Source organism: Odocoileus virginianus, chromosome 13 (genome assembly GCF_023699985.2).
Source record: "Odocoileus virginianus isolate 20LAN1187 ecotype Illinois chromosome 13, Ovbor_1.2, whole genome shotgun sequence".
In the NCBI taxonomy this organism is placed as follows: domain Eukaryota; kingdom Metazoa; phylum Chordata; class Mammalia; order Artiodactyla; family Cervidae; genus Odocoileus; species Odocoileus virginianus.
In genome coordinates, this window is record NC_069686.1 from 24,866,978 (window position 1) to 24,889,884 (window position 22,907).

A 22,907-nucleotide genomic window follows, 5' to 3' on the forward strand; every position below is an offset into this window, starting at 1 on the left:
TATAAATATTTATTTATATAAGTAAATACAGAAAATATATATACAGAGTCCAAGACCTGTAAATAATATAAATAATACAGAAAACCTAGAGATAGTGGAGATTACCAAGAGTGAGAATAGATATTAAAGAGAATATGTCCAAGGACTAGAAGAAAAGGAACCCACACAGAAATAGAAAGTTCAGATGTATGCAGAATAAGGATATAGTATTCTGGATGTAAGAAAAAGGAAACTTTAGAGGATGGTCAGCTATGTAATGCTGCTAATATGTCCAATAAGTGAGCTCTAAGAAGTAACCTCTGATTTAGTCAAGGAGAAGGTCATTGATGACTTTCATAGTATAAAGTAAAAACTCAGTTTTCTACCAATGTAGGGAAAACTCAGTTCTGTCCTACTGTGTGTTTCTTCCCTGAGTCTTCTCTGCTACTCATGTAACACATTTCACTTCTGCTCACCAGATGTGTGGAGGTTTCCCCCACACCACCAAGCAATTTTTAGACACCAGCTTTCAGCTCAATTCTGACCCATCTACTGAGAGACAGCATGATTCCATAGGATAAGGGTTCCATCCCACAAGCCTGCCCTCCCTTCCCATACACACTTCTGACACCAGTCACAAGCCCTGACCAACCAGCTGTTGATTAGAGGTTCTAGTGGGCCTTCTTCTTGAACTTCAGATACTATTCCCAAGTCCAAGATGTTACCTATACTTCTGACCAACTAGCTATAAATCAGAGGTTCCTTTGACTCCCTTCTCAGGTTTAATTAATCTGCTAGAACAGCTCACAGAATTCAGGGAAACACTTGCCTATATTTACCTGTTTTTTAAGGGATATGATAGAGGATATAGGTGAACATGTAGATGGAGGAGACATATAGGACAAGGTATGTGGGAAGAGGCATGGAGCTTGCAATGACCTGTCCAGGTATGGCACTCTCCCAGCAGCTCCACATGTGTATCAACCTGGAAGCCCTTTGAACTCCATACTTCTGTGATTTCATGGCAGCCTCAGCACACAGGCATGATCAGTCATTAACTCCATTTTCAGCCCTTCTCCCTTCTCAAGATAGTGAGGGCAGGGCTGAAAACAGGCTTCTAACTGTGACTTCCCCATGACAAGCCCTCATTCAGGAGGCCGCCAGAGTTGCCTCATTACAACAAAAGATACTCTTATCACGCAGGAAACCACAAAGGTTTCAGGAGCTTTGTGTCAGGAACCAGGATCCAAGACCAATATTAGAAGAAGAGATGATTCTAGTGTTCTTGTCACGTAGGAAAGTTCAAGGGTTTTAGGAGCTCTCTGCCAGCAACAGGGACAGAGACCTTTATGTATTTCTATTATCTCACAGACAGGAATAGTTTTAATGGATCAAAGATTGAGAGAAGTCTGATTGGAGGGGTTCAAGTGGCAGATGAGAAATGGGAGAAAAAAATTATGAATAACTCTTTTAAGCAGGTTTGTTGTAAAGGGCAAGAGCAGATGACATGGCAATGGGCCAGGAGGCACTGGCCAGCCTGCTGACAGTCACATGCTGTGCGTGTGAGCGTCAGCTGTGTATAGAGTCAAGGACCACAGATGACCTTGCCTTTGGTAAACATATAGATTTTTGAAATGTTTGTCATTGATGTATTGTGCTAAAAAGAGAAAGATTAATCAAGCCAGTCTCAATGTACAAATATTCTTCCCTTTTTCACTTCTGACTTTACTCCAGTAGTTTCCTCTAGATTTTTCTTTGGAAGCTAGTTTTTATGATTCATGTACATTTTAATTAGTTGTTTATATGCCTGCCTCCCATTCTAGCCTGACTTTCTTGAGAAGGACCATGTTTTATTTTTCTTTACATATCCATTTCTGGCACATGGCAGATACTCTGTAAATGCTTTCTGACTGTTAAGCTCCATGTTGGCATGTGATGTGTTTGAATGGAAAGGTCAGTGTCTTCCTAAAGCCTGCTGTTCATTTTTGAATGGAGATTCCATTTGGTCGTTTTGTTTTCTGTAGAGTTCCTATGGAGCAGGCAGGGTGAGGACGGGTTCTCTGCAGCTCAGCAGCACATCTGCTGGGAATTCATCTTTGAAAAGGACAAAGCGAAAAGCACCTTCCCCGCCCTCGAAAACAGTCCTGCTGCAAAGTGATGAGAACAGTCATGTGACTGGTAATGTTAATTTTTCCATTAACATTACATTTGTGCTGTGTTTTCTATGTGCATTACATTTGTGCTATGTTATGAATCATGCCTTTTTATTAAATAATAATAGTACTTAAACTTAACTTTTAATTGATTTTAACAGTAATACTTAGATAGTCCCTGATTATTTTCACCACCTTTGAAAAATCTGCAACCTAACAAAATGTAAAACTGTACAGCACCATGATCCTAAAATGAGCATATTATAATTTATGAGTCTATTAAGAAAGATACTGTCTTTCCAGGATTGACTACATGTAGGATTGGGAATCTAACCAGATTTAGCTATATCAGAGCTAGACAAGAAAAGTGGTTTCTAATGAGGTTAGGGCTATCTCTTTCTGAATTATATAAATGTCACTAAGTTAAGCTAGTAAGGAATTGTTTCACTGGGGAATGTGATTTTCCTGCTTATAAGTTGTCTCTTCTGTCCTCTAGCCACGCAGTCAGTACCTGCAGTTCTTACCAACAGTGGTGTAGAAGTGAGCTCTTCTGAGGGCCTGTCCAGCCCAGGTATGACACCTCCATTCCTCATCTTGTAACCACTGAGAAAGAGCTTCCAGTAGAGTTGGGGGATGAAGTTAGAAGCTACTTGTAATGCTCTGTACATGAAGGAGATACAGATTCTTTGACTCCATTTCCCACCAGGGAGGGGCTTCCCTGGTAACTCCGTTGGTAAAGAGTCTGCCCGCAATGTGCGAGATATGGGTTCAATCTCTGGTCAGGAAGATCCCCTGGAGAAGGAAATGGCAACTCACTCCAGTAATCTCGCATGGAAAATTCCATGGGCAGAGGAGCCTGGTAGCTACAGTTCATGGAGTCACAAAGAGCCGGACACGACCGAGTGGCTAACACCCACATTATATAGTATGCAATGAAAAATATTCCCCTCCTAAGCTCAGAGCATGAAATACAGCAATCAGAATTTTAATTCTGTGATGGTACCCTGAGTACTTTTCCTATAGGTCTCCTGCTTTTCCTTATGCAATGTCAGGTTGCCATTTATTAACCTTCTCCCCCAGAGGAGCAACACATCTTAGTTAAGAATGTACCTTGGTGTGTTCAGAAGAAAACTTATATGAAGGTATAAAGTATCATTCTTTATGCAGCTGTCATAGGTGTGAATTCATAGTGTCCTAATCTAATGGTAAAAATTTACTGTGAAATATTTATTGTTATATGGTTTTATTTTGGATTCTCTCCAAATAAGTAAAATTCCAGTAAAAAAAAAAAAAATCAGCCTAATACTGTTTCCTAGTATTTTAAATAATAGCTATTTAGTAGCTATTATAGGTATCATAAAATTTCTTATTCCTTAGACTTAGTTAGATATAAATGAATATGATAAAAAACATAATATTACTATGTTAGTACTTTAACATGGAGATAATTTGATAGGTATAAAAATTGCTTAATATAACTACTTAATTTTTATAGTTCATGTTCACAAATACAGAAAAACTCAGAGGCACCCAAGTGCTCCTGAATCATTAATCCTTAGGTGATACTTAGGAATTTAAGATTTTGACATAGAATTCTTTCCTCTGTGATTAAAAACACTATCATTAGGTAACTAGTAATGATTTTTCTCAAGTCTTACCCAGAGTAATATCAATAACACCATTCTGTTTCACATGGACATTTATTAAATAATATCAACCTATATAAATGAGAGGATTTCTGAAGTATTAGAGAAAAGTGGGTGCTCTTTGAACTCTGCTTCATAACTCTTTCTCCTTCTGTTCCTTCCCCCCCACCCTCATTTATCTCTTCTTATTTAATGCATGGCTAATTGTGAGGCGACAAATATAATTTCTTCCAAAATGCTTCTCGGTCTCTGCTTGCTTAATTCTGTTTTCTAAGTGCCATCACCACAGATTTTACTTCTTCGGCAGAAGCCTCCCTCGGCCCTGAGAATGAACAGTGCGCTGTATCCCAGCTGCCGGCCGGAGCCCCTGTCTCGGGGTGCCCTGGGACGCCTGAGGCTGCTGCCACATCTCTGCCCTGTAAGTTACCTGGCCTTTCCTCAGTCTCTAAAAATGAAAGAGAAAACAACTCATGTAACAACCACAATAGTGTCTGATACAGTGAGCATTTTTGTGAATAAATGAATTTTTTTTTTAAGTTCACAAGAATAGATTTAATCTAATACAATTCTGTTTTAGCAAAGGGTAGTGTCTGTCAAACAATTTTGCTCTTTTGACCATTTCCAGGAAAAATATACAAGATGTCCCAAAAGGCTTAGTGAGATTTTAAGCTTTAATAACATAAGATGCTACAAACTGAGTTTATTTGAATTTCTTTTACACAATTGAATTTTGTAAATTTTAAATATTTTAAATTTTATTTTTGCTTCAATTTTGTAACCTTTAGAAGGATTGAAAAAACAATATATTCAAATTATAGAAAGCTAAGTAAATGTAAAAGAAATTTCAATAATTACACTTCCAAATGATATTTTTGTAAATTTTTTTTAAAAACACACTTTGGAAGTTGTTGTATCTTCAAACTATGCTATAAGGTTTGGATATCTGTTCTTTGAAAGTGAATTGTCTTCCCTTAGAATGTATGAAGCTGAAATATGATAGTTGCAATATAACATCTGTGAAAAGTATTCATTGTTCACAGCCCCCACTTCATTTTGTTATAGTTGTTGTTGTAGTTCTAAAATTTGGTCATTTGACCATAGTATAAGTCTATTAATACATTCAAAACAAACTTGATTTAATATTTTTTAAAGCTTGGGAAAATCTGCACTAATCAAAGTGTGAAAGTGCTCTTGGATGATTAGAATTTTTTTTAAAAGAATCACAGCCTTTTCTAAGACTTTTAATGACAGGAATGCATTTATTTAAGAAAGCCGACATAATGCTTGGGCTTCCCAGGTAGCAAAATGGTAAAGAATCTGCCTGCCAATGTAGGAGACGCAGGGCTCAATCCCTGGGTCAGGAAGATCCCCTGGAGTAGCAAATGGCAACCCACTCCAGTACTCTTGCCTGGAGAATTCTATGACAGAGAAGCCTGGTGGGCTACAGTTCATGGGCTCACAAAAAATCAGACACAACGGAGCATGCACACATATAATGCTTATAACTACTAAGTATAAAACCCCAGAAAAATAATTTGAAAAGACTTTTGAAACATGTGGCTCATTCTTCATACTTTAGGACCGGTATCTCAGTGAAGACCTCGTGCTTAAAATTGTGTATCTATATAAAATACTTGTGATTGTAAAGAGAGAAATAGGGAGAAAGATCAATAATTTGCTAAATGTTACCTCAGTTAATATAATTTCAAAAGAGCTTAACATATATCAAGGAGCCATCTATAAAACGCACTTGCATCTAAACCATAATGGCCATTAAGTTTTCCTGGATACATTTTTTAAATTACGTAAATATGCTCTTACTACATAGATGTCATATCTATATAGTTACTTTAAAGGCATAATATTGTACATTGGCATCAAAATATTTCATGTCATGATAAAGATTGTATGTATAAGTATATGCATATATTTATGTATATAAGTTTACTTAAAGTCAAATTATTTTTTCTTAGTAATATACTTTTCAATTTATAACAAAAACATTGTTAAAATCCCCCATATTGTTTAAAAATCACAAATGGCATACTAGTCTGTCTATATGCTTAAAGATAAATACATTTTAAGTATTTCAAATATTCTTAAAATATATTAAAATTTTTGTTAAATTTTGTAGATGTGCAGATCACTACAATTCAATGCTATACTACTTTTTTTCCTCCCTCAATTGGGGCAAAATTAAACTTTGTTCAGCTGCTATTGTGTAGGTGGAGGTACTGAATTATATCAAATAAGCAGAGATCCAAAACCTCATTCGTTGGTCTAAATATACTTTCAGAACTAGTGTGGACACTAACCACTTACGATGGCTCTTTGTCTTTTACCCTGTTAGCCATTTGTTGTTAGAACTAAGAAATAATAATAAAACCATTTATTCAATAAAATATTAACCACAGCTATTGAAAAGAATCATACACACACACACACACGTATTGATATGGGACAGCCTTTAAGATACAGTTGAGTGGAGAAAGAAAAGTTGAAAACATCAGATACAGGATGGTTCCATTTATATTAAATAAAGCAACAAGAAAAAGAGAGAGAAGGAAATGTATGTATACCTGCTTAAAAGGTATATGCTCATTATACTTTGATAATATAGAGAAAAGAAGACTTAATGGAAGTTGCCTCTGAGAATCAAACTCAATAGGAATTAAAATTAATTTTCATAGCATAATGCTTATTGTATTATTATCTTAAAAATTATATTAAGCATCTAAGTAGGTGGCTTTTAACCTTGGTTACACACTAGAATCACCCAAAGAATCCTAAAAATTCTTGGTCCTGTCCTTCAGAGATTCCACTTTAACAGATGTACAGTAGAGGTGAGCATCAGTATTTTTAAAGGATGCTCAGACAGTTCTCAATCATAGTACTGATAACTACTGAGTCAAACTTTGTAATTACACTTGTAGACTATCTAAATATTTGTGTTCTTTTTGTTTACATTTAATGCTATTGGATCAAGGTAAAAGTCATTTAAATTGAAAGACACATTCTTAAATGAAATATATAACTTGAAGCTTATAAGCTTAAATAACCTTTTTTCTACCACAAAGAAAACCTAGAGGGATAGCGATAGCATATTATTTTTAGAAATGCAGGTCTGAGATAATCTGATTATACATTAACATAATTATTCACCATTAGACAAGTATTTTACTATTAGCTTTGAATCAGAATTTACAAGAGTCCAACTAGTATTTTAAAAATTCCTTCCTTGCCAGAATTGCATAGGATGAATGAGACAAATTAATATTTAGGATTATATCTTCATTTCTTTGTAGCTGGAATAAGCTCTGATTATAGCCTTGAAGAGATAGATGAAAAGGAAGAACTGAGTGAAGTGCCTAAAGATGAGGCTGAAAATACTTCTCTGAAGTCACAAGACATTCCTACTGTATCTACGGATATAATAAATACACTGAAAAATGATCCTGACTCAGCCCCTGGCAGTGCTACTGGAGAGTCCTCACAAAACTCCAAAGAAGAAAAACAAGGAACTAGAAACACAGATGAACAGTAAGTAGTCTGTATGCCAGAAGTGGAAGTGGTGCTTTGTTTAATTGATAGTAGTCTTCTGAAATACAGAAATGATATTTTAAACACAAGTGAAGTCATTTCTTTAGTTTATATTTTATCCCTTTTACCATCATTAAAAAAATGTTATTCATCTATTTGCATGTGATTGGTTTTAAATAAAATCAAATCCAATGGTTTTGGTGTCCCTGTGGCAGATAAACCATAACATGTAGTTATTCTGTATGAATATTATTAGCATTTTTGTTTGTGTTGTGTTTGTTTTGCCTATTACCTATTTGGCCTAAATGAAATATTTAATCTCAATTTTCACCAAATACTCCTAAAGAACTTTTACTGACTGGTTTATAAAGCAATTCTGCATATTAGAATATGATGTTAAGCCGCTAATCATTTTTACAGTCAATTTTGTGAAGCAGAGAATGCACTTTCCCCTTGGTTCTAGAAATAGAAAGTTATAGTAAAGTACACTTACATTCTGTTAGAAATACCACACTATGAATAAAGATGAAATCAAGAATGTAAAATAAACCATTTTATCAAAGTTTTACTATAATTTGCATGAGATTGTCTCCAAATGAAACTCCTCTATCATTCAAAAAAAAAAAAGAAAAAACCCAGTGAAGTTAATTCACATTCTGACTTTCCACAAGGTGACCTTGCCAGATGTAAGGGAAATGTCTATGAAAGTAAATTTCATTTAGCTCCTTCATCTTTAAAAGATAATAATTGATAATAACAAAAAGATACTCTCTTGGGGAAACTGTCCATCTTACCAAGTTTCTAAGATCTTGCTTTGTTACAGGGCCACATATGAAAGCTGATGTTTCATTAGCACCATTTCCTCTTAGCTGTATTTTTTCTTTGCTATTAAATTTCCAGTATTTGGCAGAAAAAGATGATTATTCCAGTCTGTCTTTGGAAATTATTGCCTGTTTTACTGTTGTGTGAGTGTGTGTTTGAATAGTATCATATATAATATACAATATCATTTTTACAGAAGGCCACACATTATGGTATGTAATTCAAGCGACAAAGAGAGGGTAGTTGACAGTATAAGAAACCTGAAGTCACTGGACCCAAACCAAGAGAAAGGTGAGTTCCATAAGCACTAATAACTAACAACTTTCATAGCACATACTATGTGCCAAGGACCTTTCTTAAACACTTTATGTTAGCTCATTTAATCTTATATATTAACTCATTTATGGGCATTGTTACTTTAGTCCCACTTTACAGATGATTGATCTGCAAAGATATTACATGACTCACCTGAGGTCCCACAGTAAGTGGTAGACCTCAGATTTGAACTCAGGAAGTATGTGTTCAATATGTGTTGATTCCAAAATTTGGTCTCACTATGATGTGTTATGATGTTGTTGTTGTTAAACCTTAGAGGTTATCTAACTTAGTTCTGAGTCTTACCCATGTATACTCTCTGCATACTTAGGATCTACTTCTCCTTTTTCCTTCTTCTGACTCCCTAACTCAAGCCTGTTTTATTTCATAGTCAAGTTGATATACCTTGGGTAAAACTTGTCTGCCTGATATTTCAGGCTCAAGCCATCTAATCATGTAATCAAGTTTACCAGTATTTCCCACTCCTCCCCCCATACCTCCAAATCAAGGTAGTTTATTCTTTCTCATGATGTATGTATTTCACTCAGATCTATCATTAGGCCTATGGTTATTTTATTAGTATCTTTGTCTGAAAAATAATCTTTACCCATTCAACTATTATCCAAATCCTGCCACTTCACTTATTCTGTTGCTTGACTGCTTGAAGCCATGTAGTTTTGTGTCTCGACTACTTGGCTAGATTGGACAGTCTTTGATCAGAGGAATTATATCTGATACTCTGTTTGAATTCCTTATGGAACCTAGCAGAATACTGAGATAACAGTTAAAATACATAGTTAGGATTGAATTTCAGAAAAATGATACTATACAAACCAGAAATGCAGTGAATACACAAAGGTATTTTAAGGGAATATGAAGGAAATGGCTTATTCTGAAGTCCAATCTATTATGTTAGTACATAAAACTAGGTTAAGATCCATAGAAAACATAGAGATATATATATGCTGCTGCTGCTGCTAAGTCACATCAGTTGTGTCTGACTCTCTGCGACTCCATAGACGGCAGCCCACCAGGCTCCGGTCCCTGGGATTCTCCAGGCAAGAATACTGGAGTGGGTTGCCATTGCCTTCTCTGGAATATATAGATATGTATATAAATCCAATACGTATTGGATTATCTCAATGTCACAAACAAGATAGACAGATGTATATAGGTATGTCATTTTATATATGTGGTATGTGTTGGTTAATTTGAATATGAATGATTCATTTTCCTTATGGTCACTAACCTGAGATACAAGTGTACAACTTATATACTTGTATATAATTTTCCTCTTTTTTCTTCCTGACACAGCTTTTTAACAACATATATTATGATGGCAATAGCATTTCTATTGAGAAGATGTGATTTAAAAGCTGCTTACTGTTTAAAAATCATAGTAAAATTAAATCATTTTTGCAAAGATCTGGGTATCATATTAGTATTAGGGTCCCAAGCACATTTCTGCAATATACTTATTTTGATTTGCACTTGATTTACAATGACCATTGTCAACTCTGGGTGGTTTTTAAAATAATTTGTTATCCTTAGAACTAATTTTATTCTGCTTTTCTCCTTTTTTCTTTAAACCTAAACAGTGCACTTATCTAAATGATCGTTTCATCAGGTGGTTGATGTTCGTGTCAGTTTTGAGTAGGGGAAAGTATAGTATAGTACAAAATATACCTTCTCCCTCTACTGGCCATTCTTGAAAAATAGCCTGTCTATTCATTGACATTTTTGCCTTATCAGCATATATACAGTAGGATGGACAAGCTAATGAATTCAGTAGTGATTCTAGGTTTCCAGGCCTGACAATCACTGAAATTTTTGAAATTTTGGTGAGAAATTCAGTAGATAATGGTCAAGTAATTATAACCCACAGAAAATGTGAAGAAGTTCTAAAACCAATAAATTAGGATTTTAGGGAATTTCATTTAAAATATATTTTTATAATGACTTACCTTCTTTTAGAAAGTGTTTCCATTCTGTAACTGGGATATATCTATATTCAGTGGAAAATGAGAAATAAGCAAGAGAAAAGGAAATACATTTAGACTCCTTTTTTCATTTTTCACAGAGGATCCATTTTATATTTTAGACGGTGAACTTTATCTTATAGGTGAAAGTGAGTGATTATAAAACTATAGAGAAATACTTGACATTTTTTCACAATTTGATTTCCAAGGCCCACATTTCACTTGTGTTGTGCAAACTGTCATATCTGAAAGGAGAGGCCACCGAGGATTTTGAAGAAGAGGGCTAGCTGGTTATTTGGAAGAGGTGATTCTTCATGGTGCTTGACTAGAGGAGCACAGTATACATAAATCACTTGGCTCAGTACAAGACACACGGTGCACATTCATAAGCCTCTGTTTCCTTCCAGATGCCGCATTCCAACTCTGCCATCACGTTGTTGGCTGGCAACTGTTGCTTTGTTAACCTAGACACTGGCAAATGATTTTTGTTTTCAGGAGGTCTGAATTAAAATGAAGAGGAAAGTAGTGTTGGGAGAGGGAAGTTTGTTTTCTCTCACTGGATTCTGACACGAGAAAAATTATCTTTTCTCACAGAGAAAAAAATAAAAACCCACCTGGTTGTTTTCAGTGCAGTTGAAACCACCCATATTGTGACCGAAAACAAAATCCTCTAAAATTATTTAGCAAGGACACCTAATTAGAGAGACAAGGAACTTAGGTTGTTTTTCTTTCAGCTCTTAAAGGTAAGGTTTTGTGGTCTGTCGTAATTAAAACTGATAACATTAAAAAGGAAGCAATCCTAACAAATGCTAAGTATGAAATATAAATATACTAGGGATTATAGAAAAGACAGAATCAGAATGGAAAAAACAGAACAAAAACATTTTTAAAAATTTGTCGGTATCTTTTTGTCATTCTTAACAATGACTGAGATATGGTCTTTCCTTAAAATCATAGCTGTCTTCTATGAGTACTTGTTTTGGGCAATACAGTGTCCTAATAAGCATGTTACATAAGTGATATATAATACATAGTTTTGTTTTTGACATCTGAGGCTCAAATGGGGTGAGTAACATGATGTGGCCCGTACAGATTGTAATTAGTCAAGCTGGATTCCTGACTCAGGTCTCTATGATCCCAAAGTCCATGCCACTTTCTCTGTATGCCATTACCTGTATAATTACTGTATAATTGGTGAGCTGAATATTTATCTGTAGAATTCAAATCAACCTGTTCACTTTGGGGGAGGGTGGGTACTGAAAACTTGCGCTTTTCTATTTTTCTCATATACTTTATATTTTTTCTCTCAGTAGATCAACATGAAATAATTATCATTCCAACAAACACAGAAAATAATATGAAAAATGGAGTGAGAACAGAAATCAATGTAGCAGATGTTGCCCAAAATAACAATGTGGACACAGAAGTTGACAGACAATCAAATTATCAGGCATATAAAACTGATACTGCCGAACGTTACAAAGAAAATCATCTTGCTGTTTCATCAGCACCAGATCAAAACCTGATTCAACCCACTGCAGAAAAGACAAAAATGCAAGATGCAGCAATTCAGACAATCCCTTCCTGTGACAGTTTTGATGGGGATCAGCAAGATCAGAATTTGTCTGACGTCAAAGTTGATGAAAGTGTGCAAACTTCAAGTAACAACAAATCAACTCAACACTCATCTTTAAGCCCACAAGATTCTATAGATATCTCAGGAGAATTCAGGAGTCAGGGCCCCCTTGTACATACAGAAGAGCAACTCACCATAAAAGATCCAACTTGTGCACATGGTAATGACAATCTTTTGCCTCCTATAGACGGAACTGATAAAAATTCGACAACTTCTTATGTAAAGAATTATCCATTTTACAGACAAGATTATAATCCCAAACCAAAACCTTCAAATGAAATTACAAGAGAGTACATACCCAAAATTGGGATGACTACTTATAAAATAGTGCCTCCCCGATCCCTAGAAATATCAAAAGAGTGGGAATCGGAAACCATAGGGTATAAAAATGATCAGGAGATATACACTTTAGAGAAAAGGGACACTTATGAGAATGTGAAAGAAACTACAATCCAAACAGAAGATCTCGTCATTTCTGAAAGCCCAAAGGAGTCACAAGCAGACCTGAAATCAAAGCCTACCCTGAGAACAGAGCATCAGATGCAAAGTGAAGAGAGCTTTACCCGCAGCAGAGTGGTGAATCCTCTGAAACCTCCCAGAATGATGAGTGACACTGGCACAGCTCCTTTTGCGCCAAAATTGGAAGATATAAACAATATTTTGGAATCAAAATTTAAATCGCGAGTTTCAAATCCCCACTCCAAACCAAGTCCTTTTTTCTTGCAGATGCAAAAAAGAGTTTCAGATCACTATGTGTCATCTGCAGCCGCCAAGAGTGTTCATGCTGCCTCTAATCCTACTCCAAAGGAATTAATAAAGAAAGAGGTGGAAAGAGATACAATACCTCCTCCAGAGCCAGCTCTTTCTCCCTTAAGTAAAACTATTCAATCTTTTCCACAGCCACACGTTCAAAACACTGATGATGACAGCAACCAGAAGCCTACTGAAACCTCTCCTCCTCCTGTGGCCTCTCCGCTGCCTCCTCCCTCTCCCCCCGTGGCCTCTCCCCTCCCCCCTCCCCCCGTGGCCTCTTCCCCTCCTCCCGTGACCTCTCCCCTCCCCCCTCCCCCCGTGGCCTCTTCCCCTCCTCCCGTGGCCTTTCCCCTTCCCCCTCCTCCCATGACCTCCCCCCTCCCCCCTCCCCCCGTGGCCTCTCCCCCTCCCCCCGTGGCCTTTCCCCTCCCCCCTCCTCCCGTGACCTCTCCCTCCCCCTCCTCCCCCTCCCCCCTCCCCCCATGGCCTCTCCCCCTCCTCACGTGTCCTCTCCCCGCCCCCCTCCCCCCGTGGCCTCTCCCCCTCCCCCCGTGACCTCTCCCCTTCCCCCTCTTCCCGTGGCCTCTCCCCTTCCCCCTCTTCCCTTGGCCTCTCTCCCTCCTCCTGTGGCCTCCAAACCTGTTCCTCTTCCCAAGAGTCAGTTAGCAACACTAAATCTGAAAACTCTGAAAACTTTTGGTGCCCCACGACCATACTCCAGCTCTGCGCCTTCACCGTTTGCCCTCGCTGTGGTGAAACGGTCACAGTCTTTCAGCAAAAGCCCTACAGAGTCATGCAGTGAGGAGGTCCAGGGTGCCTCCGCCGGAACTCCAACTGATGCAGAGAAAGGGAAGATCCCTTCTGTAAATACATTTGGGAACATGCCACAACTAGGTGTGAGTGATAAGGTAAATGTGACCTTTTCTGAAATAGGGGATTCTTATACAACATGACTTAAATGGGCTTAACAACCATGTGTGTTACTTAATAATCTACAATGAAGATGCTGTAGGGAGGAAAAATGAGTAGTAATACATAGAATCTGATTATTTACTCTCAGTCATTATAATTCATATAATTTAATCAGCTATTACTATAAGGTCATTATAGAATCACCTCATTAGCAAATATTTAAAGTTTCCTTGCTCATACATTTGTATAGTGTACTATAGTTCTGAATAGTTTTCTGTATTTTGCTTTTCTCAAGTTGAAAACTTTCCTGGATGTTCTCATTTATTTTATTTTCTTCAGTTCTCCATAATAGCAAAGTAAATTGTTTTAATTATAGAAAAGCATAAGCAGCATCGAAGACTAGATAAAATAAGCAAACATATCTCAGCTCTGCACTTTCTATCATATACACTCAACCTGAGCTTACCAAATATTGTTATATATAATTTAAATTAAAATCAGTTTAAATATGTGATTTTCTAAATTTCCCATTTTGTTAATTTAGTGTCAACTTTCCAGTTATATGTATGTTGACCAAAATATCACTTAACCACCATCTAACCTTAGTGATGTACAAAAAGGAGAATTTGTTGACTTCATGTTGGATCAACTAAATGATATAATTTGCTAGATTCAAGTAGTAGAGTCAGAGGATGCAATTCACAGTATGAATTATGATAATCCCCATGCAATTAAAAAAAAATACATTGTGTACTTTTTCTGATAGTGTTTAAAGAATACTTTCATATTTGTATGACAGTTCCAGAAGTATTTTTATGCTATTTTTTCAAACACTCCCAGAGTAACAGAACATTAACCATGTTGCCAAGTAAAGATTTTTCCATAATTTAAAGCAATATTTACCTTGAAAAATATTTCTTTATATTTTGCATTTATGTTTATTACTTTGATATCATATCAGGAAGAGATATATGATCTAGAGATTAATTCTTTACTTGGGAGCAAAGCCTGTGTTTTTTTTCTTGGAATGGAATACCATTTCTAAACAACAGAAGCTTGATTTAGCTAATACAGTTTCCGAGCCATTGCCTGAGTTCTGTTTAACTCATCTTTTATAAAGATATTTATTTGGCAGTTTGAAAAAGACATTTTTAAGATTGTTTGAATACAGTTGCCAGTGAAATCAGTTACTAAATATTCCTTTCTAAGAAGTTTAATTAAAATTTTGATTCTTAAATTTCTAATATTTATTTTCAGTCTCATGGGAAAAATAAAACATGGGCATCACTTTGTCCCAGTGACTTCCAGAAAGACAAAATAAGCTGTTACATAGTTATTAATACTCCTTCATTAGATGTGTTATGTTCAACCAGTATGAAATTGCCAATATATGTCCATTTGTACCATCAAAAATAACTTCATAATACTAATATATTGGAACTATGAAAATGGGTTTGTTTTTGTTTTTTTAAGTCTGTGGATTTTTATTATTACTTTGTCTCTTCTAACCGACTCTATTGGAGAAATCAGCATTATTTCATTTACTCAAGGACAGTAAAATTACCACTGCATTTGTGAAACAAAGAGACGTATCATTTTTGTTCCTTAGCCTCCTGAGTTCAAAATGAGGAAAAGTAAGGCCCTTATCTTCCAGCTGAGCCTGACATCAGAGATAACTCAGTGGATGAGGAAATAGTTTAAAACACCAGTGTAGCAAACGGGGGTTCTTAAAGAGCTATTGATGATGAAAGTGTTTTGAACATTGGCCCATTCTTCACCTAGTATTCATATAACTTTCACATTTATTTTTATAGGAAAATAACTCTGCACATAATGAACAGAATCCTCAAATACCATCTCCAACTGACTGCCCGTCGTTCACTCTTAAGAGACAAAGTTCTTCGACATTCCAAAGCTCTGACCCAGAACAGATCCGACAGAGTTTGCTGACTGCAATTCGTTCTGGAGAGGCTGCTGCCAAATTGAAAAGGGTAAGTTTTCTTTATCAGATGGGTGACACTGGGTTTATTTTCAACACTGTCAAACTAATACTTAGGGGAAATTGTTTTCTGGCTTTTGAATCTGAATAGGGAAGATGCCAGAAGTTCCTCCTTCATGTCAAGGGTCATTTTTGAAGTATAAGCCGAGAGAGCCCAGAGTGTTACACATCCTTAAAACTATGTCAGGTCTATTTTCCAAAACATGGGCCAGGTGCAGAAAGCAAGTTTTGCTCATTATTATATAACTATATATAGAAAGTGCCCTGGACTCTTATTTTAAGAAACTGTGTTAGCACAGCAAGAAAGAGTCTTTTGGAAAGAAAGTCCCTCCTACTCCAGAAAAGCTGCGCTATTGTAAGAGCCTGCAAGTTTTCAGCCCTGGCTCCTATAGTAATCAGTTACTACCATACTGATTGGCTGGTTAAGGGGGAGGAGTTTTACAGGCTAAACTAAAATAAATGTAGGGGAAGTCTAGGGAATTTAGATGAGACCTAATGCAGAAATTCAAGTTTTAATAATGCACTGCCAGAGTCTAGCTTCTACTGACATGTGAGAGGGCAGGGTGATGCACTCTGTTCTCGGGTAAACACCAGAAAGCATCACAGGTTGTTATTACAGATGAGTTTCCTCTTTGTCGCCCTCATCCTCTGAAAGAGGATGTAGCCTGGCATCATGACTTGGACTTCTCAGAGGCTGCAGTCTCCCTAAATGTCTTTCTTGTTCTTCCCTTAGTCATCTTGGTTGCAAGTTCCTCAACACCAAGACAAGAAAAGTACTCATTATTTCACTGACTCCCTAGGCATTTCATTTTGTGAATTGCTTTTCTAATCATTTTAGAAGCTATTTAGAGAAGAGTAAGAGACTTGTTGAGCAAATCACTGAACTCAACAAAAATGAAATTTGCGAAGGAACAGGAATGCGGCAGATAGAAAAGGCAGGAGGCATTCATGAGTGTCAGTCAGCTTCCTAGAGGGTTTCAGGGGAGCCCTGGGTGGCTGCCATTTGCCCAGAGGACTTAGCATTCCCATCTGGGCACACGGCGAGAAGGCAAAATATCATGTGCTGTCAGGAGTGGAGGAGACATAAAGGAATAATTCAGGGGGGTAGGTCTGAATTTCATTGATTATTTGTAGAATTTGAGTTTAGGTCCCAGGCAGCAAACAACAGCAGCAAAAAAGGAATATTGAAATTGGTATTTTGCAGGTCATGACATTTATACTTTTGGGGGGAAATATGTTCCTGTAAATAAATTATACATTCTCATTCATGAAAATAATTCTATTTCTAACCCTGTTTCGACTCTTATAAATTAAGGATAGAGTTTCAAAGTTCTCAATTCAGTAAATTTGATAAGCATTTTTTAAAAACAGATAAATACCAAACACTGTACTAGATACTGAGGATACAAAACTGAGTCAAATGAAGCCTCTGCCTTCTGGGTGTTCAGAGCCAGGGACTGAGAACAGCGGTTCCTCAGGCTCACGGCAGAACAGAAAATAACTGCAGTGTCTTTAAGTCAGTGGATGTGTTATTAATAATCAGTTTCAATGAACTAATTGCAGAAAAATAGTGCATTAAGTTGGAAATGCCTTTTAAGCCAACAAAATCATACAGGCAGGCAGCTGTATACTTGGTGTGTTATGGGCCCTGATTTGGCAGTCTCTTCACAGATAAAGCTCTCATTGCTTCCAGAACGAGCTGGATGTGAATCAACACAGAAAGCAGGCCCTAAATGATGATCCTATAATTGTATCCTATTTATTACTCATTACTTTAGGTTCTATTGAATCTAAATTTTATCTCTTTCAGTAGGAGGTTTTGATAGCTCTGACTCTACAGTGCCAGCTCCTAAATTCTGTTTAATGAAAATCCCTTACTTAATCCTTTTTCTTCCTCTAAAGACAGACACGGGGTCTAGTGGAGTTTATGGTATCTATCTGCCATGATTAGCATCTTCACTTCTAGTTATATATGCTAAAAATGTGTTTCTATGTGCCAAGACTCAAGAATATTGTTTGTAATAGCTCCAAATACATATAACCTTAATATAAAAAATGGTAGAATAAATAGTGGTATATTTAAAGCATGGACTATCAAATGGCAATAAATTGGGTAAGATATACTAAAGATAACAATGTAGATAGAGACATAAATAAAAGATATGTGTAAATTTGACGGGCATGCAAAACTAAATTATATAGTGATACATGCATAGGTGGCAATTATTCCTAAAAGTTGGGAAGTAATTACAAAAGTCACAATAGGGTTAATTCCAGAGGGGAAGAAAAAGGGTTGTTAGAGGTTTATTGGAACAAGACTGGGACACAATTTAAGAGGGAACCAAAAAAATTAGTAATGAGGATAAATACTGTATTTTCTTTTTTTCAAGCTAAATATATCTTAATGCAATATTTTTAAATATAAAAATTAATGCAAAAATCCATGATAAAGTCAAAATTTTAAATAAAAACAAGATCAGGAGGGAGCTGGAGGTATTCTTTCTCTTGACCTGGGTGGTGGGCTACATATATGTCTGTTTTCATTGCGCTGTTCAATGAACATCTCTGTACACGTATTATATTTCAAAAAACTGCAGAAGGTGGTAGAGATAGACACAAGGCTCTAATTTCTTACACTTTTTTCCTTTCTTACGCTAATTTCTTTCTTATGCTTAAGTCCCATATTTCTGTGCTGTTCTGAACATTTCTCTTGGTTTGTTTTAAATTCTAACATTTCTTTTATAGAACAACAGTTATGGTGCCAAACAAAATCCCCAGTGATTTTGACAGTGGGTTTAGACTGTTCATCAGAAAGCTGGCTCTGTGTGTGCCTGTATTTTGGCACCAAATGTTCACTTTAATTCCAGGTACCAACCTGCCTTGTGGCTCTTGTTCATACTTGAGCAATTAACCTTCATTATATAGTTGGTTCACATTAGAACAATTATCCAGTTGATAGCTCTAGTGTAAATGTAGTTATGAATTTTCATGTTTCTGAAGGCTTTTTTTTTTCCTGTACCTTACCCCCATCTCAACCTGCATATAATCATGGTGATTTGTCTTGTCTTCATATAAAGCATTACTACATCCAGCACAGTATTTTATAAAATGTGTTTGATGTTAAGACATATATATGTGTTTTTGTGCTCAGTTGCTCAGTCGTGTTGGATTCTTTGTGACCCTATGAACTGTAGCCTGCCAGACTCCTCTGTCCATGGGACTTCCCAGGCAAGAATACAAGAATGGGTTGCCATTTCCTACTCCCAGAAGCTTTACAGTGCAGCCAAAAAAAAAAAAAAAAAAAGACTACACAGAATTTGTGTGAGAGACTCAGATGTATAGAACAGACTTGTGGACTCTGGGAGAAGGCGAGGGTGGGATGTTTCAAGAGAACAGCATTGAAACATGTATATTATCTAGGGTGAAACAGATCACCAGCCCAGGTTGGGTGCATGAGACAAGTGCTCGGGCCTGGTGCACTGGGAAGCCCCAGAGGGATCGGGTGGAGAGGGAGGTGGGAGGGGGGACCGGGATGGGGAATACATGTAAATCCATGGCTAATTCATTTCAATGTATGACAAAAACCACTGCAATGATGTAAAGTAATTAGCCTCCAACTAATAAAAATAAATGGAGGAAAAAAAAAAAAATAGAACCATAGCTTATTTACTCCTTGTTGGTAGACATTTAACTGGATTCTAGTTTTTGACCCTATAAATGATGTTACAATGAGCATCTTTACTTGTAGATATTTAAAACCATCTGTATCTTTTTTAAATGCTTAAACCAAAGTTTCTTTTACTTTACAAAGAATGTGAGAACTGCAGTTTGGGCAAGAATTACAAAAATAACCCCTCACACTCAGATTTTTCAGCCCAAGACCGCATAGCAAAAAGCCATTACCTGTCTGTTGGCTGTACCTGGAAAGTAATCCCACATGAGTCCTGAAAAGGATGCAGACAAGTGTTCTTCCTCTGGTGGCCACTTTTTTTCCTTAGCTGTTCTGTTTCAGGTGGATGGTGGTCAACCATTCTACTCCGTCCTGGGTTCCTGAGGTAGTCAAGAAAATTGATTAGTTTGGATTACTTATCTTTGTTTAGTAAAAGGCAAGAAATGAAGCACCAGGAAACCAAAGCCAGCTAAATTTGCCAATTTTATTTTCCTTGCCACTCATTTATTCTGTTGCTAGGCAGAATCTGGCCTTTTGTACTTCAGTTCTTTGCTTGGGAGAAGAGGATAATGTTTGGTAAGGAAGCTAAGCTAGTCAAATTATAATCAAGAGATAAATCATTTTTCTTAAAATATTGTTATATTTTACATGGAATATTTTAAAATACTGTACCTGCTTACTATGTAGAATCCAGATAATTTTCTTCTACATGCTTATAAAAATGTTGGAATTTCAAGCTATTTAGGAAATTTTGTTTTAGTGTTTTTTGTTTACTTACAGCTTGTAAATAGGAAACTCTGCCATAGAATTTTGGAACTTAGGAATGTATTTGCAGTTTTGGCAGAACAGTCACAGGTTTGACATTTTTAGCCCTTCAAATGAAGGCATTTTTAAAAACCAAAGCTATTTTTTCTTATAAATAAGGGGTACCTGGGAAAGAGTAACTTCAAGTTAATATCATCAATATGAAAATTACAGAATTCATTGCTCTGTGGGATTCACTATGTTTTTCTACATTCTCCAAGGTACTTTGAGGGAACCAGAATTAATCTAGCTAAAAATGCGCTTTAACAGCTTGGCCTGCAGTCTGTTTATGCTCTTGTCCTTTGAGTTGATTTGGTAATTTTGTAAAGACTAAGATGTGTTAATGGATTATTTAACTTGTTTGTTGTGGAAATAACTAATTTTTAATTTCATGGTAGAATGAACATTTATTCTGGATTATTTGAAATTTATTCAATAACATTAAATGTTAGTATTTACAATTAAGCAGAATTTAAAATGTTGGTAATTGATGAAAATTCAAAATTAGGCAGCTGTCCAGTTTTACATTGATGGCTGCAAAGTGTGTTTCTTTCTCTTAGGTTACAGTTCAACCAAATACAATATATGTGAATGGAAAATCAAGACTCAGCCGTTCTATGTCCCTTGATGCCCCGGGTAACTGTTAAATGTTGCCCTGCCATGCCGCACTTCACCGCCTCTACTGCACAGAACAACTTCATACTGATGGAGAATGTTAGCAAATGTATATTCAGATATACACTAATATATTATCTATTAAAGCATAAGAATTTGTGCTGTGACTTTTAATGCCAAAAGAAGAATTACCAGAATTTATAATTTATAATAATAAGTTTGGCCTTTTTTGCCTTAAGAACTGAATATGCTGCTTTAGAACTTTAAGACAAGGTGTTGATAACTCATTTTTTCAAATGAGAAATAGTCACTTTTTGTTGATTTCACTTATTTTTCACTTATTAATACATTATCTACAATGGTGACTTAGACAAAAGGATAAATTAGGATTCATAGACTTATTTATATGACACCTAAATAGCTAGGCAAACATAGATCTGACATTTGCTGCCTCAATGTTACAGTTTAATTGGAAATGTTTTTAAGTTATATTAAAGCCTGTTTGTGCTGAAAGTTTGATCTAGAAAACTAATGATATCAATAAGTATATTCAGTTTAACAGTTAATTTCAATGATGAATCACTTAGTGTGCAGGTCTTATCTTGCACATTCTTTATGTAATTACAAAATCAGTGTCAAGTTTATGGAAAAGCTCATAGTATTTTAATATTTTATTAACATGGACACTTAACGTTTTTTCATCTTTAGAACATAAATTGCTCAAGGAGAATTTTAAATATTTTCTGTATATAATTATAACATTATTGTCACACAGATTTTACACATTTTATGTGCCAGAAGCCTTAAAAATCTTCCTGTGAAAATGTTGATATATTGTGACAGTTATTTCAAATTTGATATGTAGAGAAGAATAGGGGTTAGTTTATGTCCATACTGGAAAACTTTAAAGATTACTTGGAGGTTTCAGAAATCCTGGTTTTAATTAAAGTGATAAAGTCATTACGTAGTTCAGAAGCTAATATTCTAAATAATATATATTTACATTAAAGCTAAAATTGTTAAGCAAAACAATGCCTAACCTATTGGCTTATCATGATCCTGGGGTCTAGAGCTTGTTGATGTTCTGGTTCCTGCCTGGAGAGTTGAATTGCTTGCTTATTCTAAATGCCTTGTCAAACAAACTGATGTTATGTTAGTTACTGGGATATCTGCCTCTTTGGAAAATATGTTGATTTTTCCCCTGTTTAATAAAAGCAAGTTACATATCTGGGATGCTTTTTTAAATGTAGTGTGTGTCAATCAGATATTTCTACACTTCACCTGATTTCATCTCCATCAGCCAGTAAACATTATACTGAGACCGTACATTTATCAGGGCTCTCTAGTATACATAAGCCCACATGTTCAAACTCCAAAAGCCACTACCACCACCATAACTAGTGTATATAAGCCCACACATTCTAACTTCAAAATGCATAACATGCTTGGCAGAGTTTCTGACACAGGGAAAGTACACATTAACTTAAATACTGCTGCTATTACCTTGAATCAGACTTGAAGAGACCTACATATATGGAGACCTGTTACATCATTATAAACCAATAGGGAAAGGAGTGACTTTTTTGAAAAATTGTGTTTGATTATCCTCTTGGAAAACAATAAGTTTGGATTCGTACCTCAAACTATGAACAAATATATTTGAGTTAAAGTATTGAGATTAAGATTTTAAAACTTAAATGAATATATTCAACATTTTTCAGACCTCAGAATAGGAAAATTATTTAAATAAGACAAAGGCACAGTCATAAAAGAGATATATTTATAAATATTAAAATGTATGTGTATATTAAGTACTATAAAAGTGAAAAAATAACCTACAAAGTATTTATTGTATATAAGGATTAATTTATAAAAATGTAAAAATCCCTAAGATTCATGAAACTACTACCCAATAGAAATATGCACATGCTGAAAACAAAGGTATTTCTTACAAGAGGAAATCTGAAAGGCTAATAAACATGGAAAAAATACTCTGCACTAATAATCAAGGAAACACAAGTTACAAACCCAAGGAAGTGTACCACATCACACCCAAAATATAAGTTTCAAAATAGCAAGTATTG

The 22,907-nt window shown here is 35.8% G+C and overlaps 1 protein-coding gene across 1 annotated transcript in view; it reads left to right on the forward strand.

The window, feature by feature from the left end:
* COBLL1 (cordon-bleu WH2 repeat protein like 1) overlaps positions 1-22,068 on the forward strand; it is a 168,664-nt gene extending 146,596 nt beyond the window's left edge. The window contains exons 9-16 of the mRNA XM_070476123.1: positions 2,004-2,157; positions 2,629-2,703; positions 7,084-7,318; positions 8,337-8,431; positions 11,745-13,023; positions 13,440-13,731; positions 15,550-15,726; positions 20,769-22,068. Coding sequence (XP_070332224.1) covers positions 2,004-2,157; positions 2,629-2,703; positions 7,084-7,318; positions 8,337-8,431; positions 11,745-13,023; positions 13,440-13,731; positions 15,550-15,726; positions 20,769-20,855 — 2,394 coding nt within the window. The 3' untranslated portion in view covers positions 20,856-22,068. The remainder of the gene's footprint in view (positions 1-2,003; positions 2,158-2,628; positions 2,704-7,083; positions 7,319-8,336; positions 8,432-11,744; positions 13,024-13,439; positions 13,732-15,549; positions 15,727-20,768) is intronic.
* The last annotated feature ends 839 nt before the right edge of the window (positions 22,069-22,907 follow it).